We start from the raw sequence: 6180 nt of genomic DNA, 5'->3' as shown, positions 1-6180 counted from the left end.
GGAACTCACTTTGTAGACCAGGCTGACCTCGAACTCAGAAATCCGCCTGCCTCTGCCTCCCGAGTGCTGGGATTAAAGGCGTGTGCCACCACGCCCGGCATATGCTAACTTTTTAAGAGTTATTTTTATCTATGTGAATTCATGGTCATATGCATATATGTCATATATGCGTGGGAATGGAAGCTAGAGACAATGTCTGATACCGTAGGGCCAAAGTTACAGGCAACTGTATGCTACCCAGTGTATATGCCGGGAACTGGCTCCTCTGGAAGAGCAGCCGATGCTCTTAACCGCTGAGCCACCTCTCCAGGTTCTGTGTTAACTTTTTACATTAAGGAACCAGCCTTGCCTGCAAGCGGAAGCTGATGGAAGGACAGGGAAAGTGGAGAGGAAGCAGCTGCCAAGTGCTGCGGCCGAGCACTGGTTCAAGGTGTGAGCGGTAAGATTTAAAAGCAGACTGTGGGTGGGGCTGGAGAGATGGTCCTGAGTTCAAATCCTAGCAACCACAAAGTGGCTCATAACCATCTGTAATGGGATCTGACCACCTCTTCTGGGTATGTCTGAAAACAGCTACAGTGTACTTACCTATAACAATAAATAAATCTTAAAGAAAGAAAAAGCAGACTGTGGGGGTGCACGGACTATATTTACGCTTAGTCCTTTCACACACCACTTGCAGAGTGACTTCACTCTGCAAGACAGGAACCAAAAGGGGGTGGGGTGGGAAGAGACTGGATGAATTCATGAATGTAAGACCCTCAACAGGCAGCCTGCACACAGTACGTGTTTACTAATGGTGATGTAACAAGGCGTAGTTTGTTAACAAGGAGATGGTTAGTTAGAGCAAGAAGCCTGCCAAGACCTGCTGTTGACTGCCACGAGCTGGTCCTGCACAGAGCCTGGTGGATGAGCTGTCACAGAGAGGGAAGTCACATGGTCATGACGCGTGAGTGTGCTTAGCTGGAAAGCTGCTGTCCTCGGACCAGCAGAGTCAGGGTGAGAGGCGGGAGGCTCCAGTGGGGCGAGAGTCTACAATAAACGATTTGGAAGAAGCAGGAAAGATACAGACCTGAGCAGGAGGATTGGAAGAAGCAGGAGAGAAACACACAATCAGGCAGGTGGACTGCTCCTGAGACAGGGCAGCCTTGCCTGCTGAACTAGAGTGTCTAGTGAACTGGGCTTCAGGGCCAGCACATGGCATCTTGCTAGCACCGTGTCCTTCAGCATCGCTGCGGGGGTTGGTGGGACCCTGGCGGACATCAAATCAGCAGGTGCCCAAGAGTCTTGTATGGAAATGGAGTGTCTGCGTATAACTCTCACACACTGTCTTTCATGTTTCATATAATCTCTGTATTAATTTTACTACCTAACACAATGTAAGTGCTAAGTTGTAGCATTTTCAGGACTAATGATCAGCTAATGATCTATAGCTATTTCAGCCCCTTCCTAAATATTTTTCAAGTGTGTGTGTGTATGTGTGTGTGTGTATATATATATATATATATATATATATATATATATATATATATATAATTTACAGTAGGTTGAACATGCAGATATAGAACCTGTCCCACACAATATTTTACACTAAAAGTTCATTCACTAAATCTAAAACTTGGGTTTAAATGCATGTCTTAGGTTCTTATTTGCTAAATCTGGCCACTCAGAAAGAATAGTGTCTTACAGAAAGAGCAAGGAGGAGGAAGGGTGGCTTCTACCATCTCTGATGCTGGGGTGGGAAGGAGGCAGCAGGGAGCTGGAGGAGAATGAGACCATGCTGGCCACCTGGACTCAGTCAGTCTCCCAAGACAAGGTAGCGGGGATGATGACAACAGGGTGTGCCCAGGGGCTCAGGTACCAAAGGTCTGGGGAGAGAAAGTCATGAACGACTGTGTCTGTTTATGACACCGTCCAGCAGGTGTGTCAAAAAGTCAAAGAGGCAATGGGCTCTGGAGAGTGCTAAAAGATAGGAAAAAAAGGAATGTTATTTTTCTACCTTTGTCCAGGAGACCTATGCTGGACAAGGTGGGGAGGGAGGGCAGAAGGGAAGGAGACGCCAGTGAGAGAGAACCATGTACTAGAATACAGCCGTTCAACAATGATGTCACAAACCTAAAAGCTCTTGGGGCTTTTGTCTATTTCTAACTAATATTGTCTATTTCTAAATTAACTCCTTCGATGCTTTCCAACCTGAAGGGCTTCCCACTTGTCCAGCTCAGTGAGTCTAGAGCTGCCCACTTGCTGTCTGCTCATCGGGTGTCCTTACCCAGTTGTTGGGAGGGGTGGTTACACCGTTGACATGGGTACAGTTGTGCCAGATGTAGTAATCGGTGTATTTTCCGCTCCGTGTCCTACTCGATTGGAACCAAGGATGTTTGTCACTGGTGTGGTTTGGTATGAAATCAATTATTAATTTTAAACCTAATGAGTAGAAACATATCAAACGTTAGGAACTGATTGCGTTAGAAGAATGCCCGTGAAGTGGGAGACGGTTCCTTGTGAATGGGAGGCGTGATGCCCTCTGCCTGCTTTCCTAGACTCACCCCTCATCCCCTTTACCTTTGTCATGGATGGCAGCAACCAAATTCTCAAAATCTTTCATTGTTCCAAAAATAGGGTCAATTTCTTTGAAATCCTCAACAGCGTATCTGAAGTCTTTCAAAGATGATTTATAAAAGGAAGTGATCCAAAGAGTTTTTATATTTAGAGCAGTGATATAGTCCAGCTTCTCCTGGATACCTGAAGGGAGAGCCAAGGCCGTGAGCAAACACCTCTTTGTTTTTCTATTTGAAGAATTAAAAATAAAATGGTTGTGTGTGTGTGTGTGTGTAAATAAAGATGTTAGTGGCTTTAGGAAGCAAGCCTACCTCTCACAAATCACTGCTTCAAAGAAACAGCACATTGGATTTTTTTCAATGAAAAAAAAATATTTTCAATACTCAAGAACTTGAATTCACATATCCACTATGAAAAGAGAAAAAGGGATATGGGGTGGAGGCCAGAGAAACAGCAGCTTTAGAGCGTCTTTTATGCCCCATGTGTGCTTTTGCATCCTATTCTGCATCACCTAGCATCAGGCTGGCCTTGAACTCATAGACATCCACCTACTTCTGCCTCCCCAAGTGTTGGGATTAGGATTAATGTTTGAAAAGTACCGGCCCCTCCCAAGGCATCTTGCCTCCTCATGTGGCGATTGAGCAGTTGAAATGTGTCTCGTCTGGGTTGGATGTGCTGGAAGGGAGGGCACATACCAGATTTTTAACACCTGGTACAAAGAGAAAGAATTTAATGTGTCAATAGTGTCTTATGTTGATCTATTGATACAGAAAAAAACCATTGCATTAAACAAAATATATTATTAAAATCCACCTCGCCTTGGAAAACAACTAAACTTGCACAGTGCTACGATGGAAATATAAAGAGGTCGGGATGGGTGATTCCTGCACTGGAGAGGAGCTGTCTGTGCAAGCTACCTTATGGACCAGTGTTTTGGCTCTGACCGTCTGGGGCAGAGGAGCTGATGAGCAAAGTTGTGGGCTGGAGTGTCACAGAGTAAGTGGGTCTCAGCATGGGAAATGAATAAGTAACCGAGCAAAGCAGCAAGAGCTATTATCTGGAACAGAGGAATCGGGCAGAACTGTGACGGGGAGATAGAGGGTATGTGCCAGAATCTGCCAGGTTCCATGTTCTCTCAGGCTGTCTTTACAGCAGTGGTTCTCATTCATTTATGTAGAAAGGCTACACCAGAGATTCTAGGCATGCCAGAGGGACCTATGGAAGGTTTTTTTTGTTTTGTTTTGTTTTTTTGTTTTGTTTTGTTTTTCGAGACAGGGTTTCTCTGTATAGCTCTGGCTGTCCTGGAACTCACTTTTAGATCAGGCTGGCCTCAAACTCAGAAATCCACCTGCCTCTGCCTCCCAAGTGCTGGGATTAAAGGCGTGCGCCACCACGCCCGGCTTGGAAGTTAAGTCCTATCTGCAGAACCTTGTGGGACGATAGCTGCTGTGGGTTCTAGATCATGGTCCTAAATGCAGATTCGAAGCCTCGAGGCAGTATTCTCTGTGTTTCCACTAGCCTACCTAAAGCATGCCACATCTAAGCAAGCAGGACGTCAAGAAGACCGAAGCACAAAGTCACCTGACCCTGCCAGCCTCCCTGGCAGAAGTGAAGACATTCTAGAGACACTTTGGTTATCAGACTATTGAGACAAACGTCCTTCAGGGACTGAATTTTCCTCCAGAATCTCCTGTTGGGAGAAGGAAAAGACCGAAACCCGGTGCCAGCCAGGGGAGGCGCTTGTTTCCAGGAAAGAAATTTCTCACAGCTCTGAGCTCCTCGTCAGAGCCCCAGGATGACTGGGGCTGGGCAGTGATGCATCAACTGGAGATGGCCACGCCTTGGCCAGGACTGCTTTGCTATGCATTTCTTCTACCTTTTATTACAGCCTACATTTCACGTCAAGAACTAGGGATTTTTTTCCAACCTGGCCATGTTCAATCAGTCTCTGCTTTTCTCTATCAGGAGGCTCTAACTAACTGGCCTGTTGAGAATGGTTGCTGAGCCTGGCTGTTAGGGATGCCCAGGCCGAGGCTCAGACTAACAGCTCAAAGGATGTAGGCCCTTCTGCTGTAGCAGGGCAGGCTGCTCATTTGTGTTGTCTTTACAGATGACTGTAACATTCCTGAGCAACAGCTGGCGACAGAAATATTTCTACTTAAACCAGAAGCAAGCACAGGGCTGAGCACGCAGGGGGCCCTGGGGCAGAGTGGATGCTCCAGCACAAGGAAGTGAGGAAGGAAGAAGACTGGGGTAGCTGGGGGCGGGGCAGCCGAGGGGGCGGGGCAGCCGAGCAGCCAGGACAACACACTACCAAGGGACTGAGTGATCCCAGTCCCACCTTTGGAGAGACAAAAGACAACACTAAAACAAAAGCTGGGGTGATTCCCTCAGAATAACTTGGGCATGAGGAGCACCTCCTGGAGAACAGGAAGCAACTGCTCCCCAGTGAAAAAGCAAAAACGAACACACGGAGCAGTCTAGAAACTGCATATTTTTGGGAACTTGGGCGACACCTAGGAGCGGACTGGAGAGGCAGGACCAGGAGGTAGAAGTGTGTCCCTGGTTCTGGGTTGTCAAAATCCAACGTCACCACCACTTGCTGAGTAAGAGAGGCAACAGAAGCAAGCTCACAGGAGGCCATAACCATCCAAAGTAGCAAGGGACTGTGATGAAGGCGGAAGATAAAGCCTAATCAAGGTGGCAGCTCTGAGTTGTGCCTCTGGGGACAGATAGACTATTCTCCAAACAGTGAGGATGGAGGCATTATTTTTTTAAAGAGTGGAAAGGCTGCTGAAATAGGCCGGAGGTAGGCACAGCCCTGGGATCCACATGCACAGCACGGAGAGTGAGGAGAAAAAGTCAGAGAGAGGGAAACAACCCGACAGAGTACAAAAAGAAGCCTTTCATGAAGGAGGTGGGGGCGTGCTCACGCTCTGACTCTACCACGCCATCTTGGTTTCTTCTTCAAACAGATAATCATTGCAAGAAAAGAATCTCCTTCCTAGTTTACTGCGCTCTTTTAAAATATTCTCTCTCTCTGTGTGTGTGTGTGTAGTTTTAGTTCAGGCTGTCCTGGAACTCATTACAAGCAGAGGGATACCAACCAACCCTATTCTGTCCTAAACCACGGTGATCCAGCCAATCCAGTTTACACCCACTGTCTAGCAGTTTCAATCTTAACATGACCGATGGAGCATTCAATTATAAGGATAAGAAATTACATATAGGACTTTTAATTTAAAAAAATACAAAATTTTGGTTCTATTCTTCTACTAATATGGCTATTGCCGTGGAAAATCCCTTATTAGGCAATAACTAACACACTTGGTTCTAGCCTTCTCTCCTCTCTCAGAATTGAAACTTGAAGAATCTTCCCCTTCCGCAGACATCATATTTATATTACACGGTGTATTTATTAATAAACTCTCAGCTAGACTACAAGCTGCGCCTGTGCCTGGAGAGCCAGTCTCAGATGAAACATGGAGCTACAAAATTTCAGGATTGACGAGTGAATGAACATGTGCATGGGTTTAGTGGACAAGAGATTAAACAACCCCTTGGCTCTAAAGCCTTCAGCAGATAGCCTTGCATCAAGAGCAAGGCTTAGCGGGGCGTGGTGGC

The 6180-nt window shown here is 46.4% G+C and overlaps 1 protein-coding gene across 1 annotated transcript in view; it reads right to left on the bottom strand.

The window, feature by feature from the left end:
• Slc3a1 (solute carrier family 3 member 1) overlaps positions 1-6180 on the bottom strand; it is a 35058-nt gene that overhangs the window by 28080 nt on the left and 798 nt on the right. Inside the window, exons 2-3 of the mRNA XM_021185737.2 lie at positions 2560-2739; positions 2267-2421 (exon numbers count right to left, since the gene is read on the bottom strand). Of these exons, the coding sequence (XP_021041396.1) occupies positions 2267-2421; positions 2560-2739 (335 nt within the window). The remainder of the gene's footprint in view (positions 1-2266; positions 2422-2559; positions 2740-6180) is intronic.

The sequence above is a fragment of the Mus caroli genome, chromosome 17, assembly GCF_900094665.2.
Source record: "Mus caroli chromosome 17, CAROLI_EIJ_v1.1, whole genome shotgun sequence".
Lineage (NCBI taxonomy): Eukaryota > Metazoa > Chordata > Mammalia > Rodentia > Muridae > Mus > Mus caroli.
Note: the sequence above shows the minus strand (reverse complement) of the source record. Positions and strands in the feature narration are given on the sequence as shown.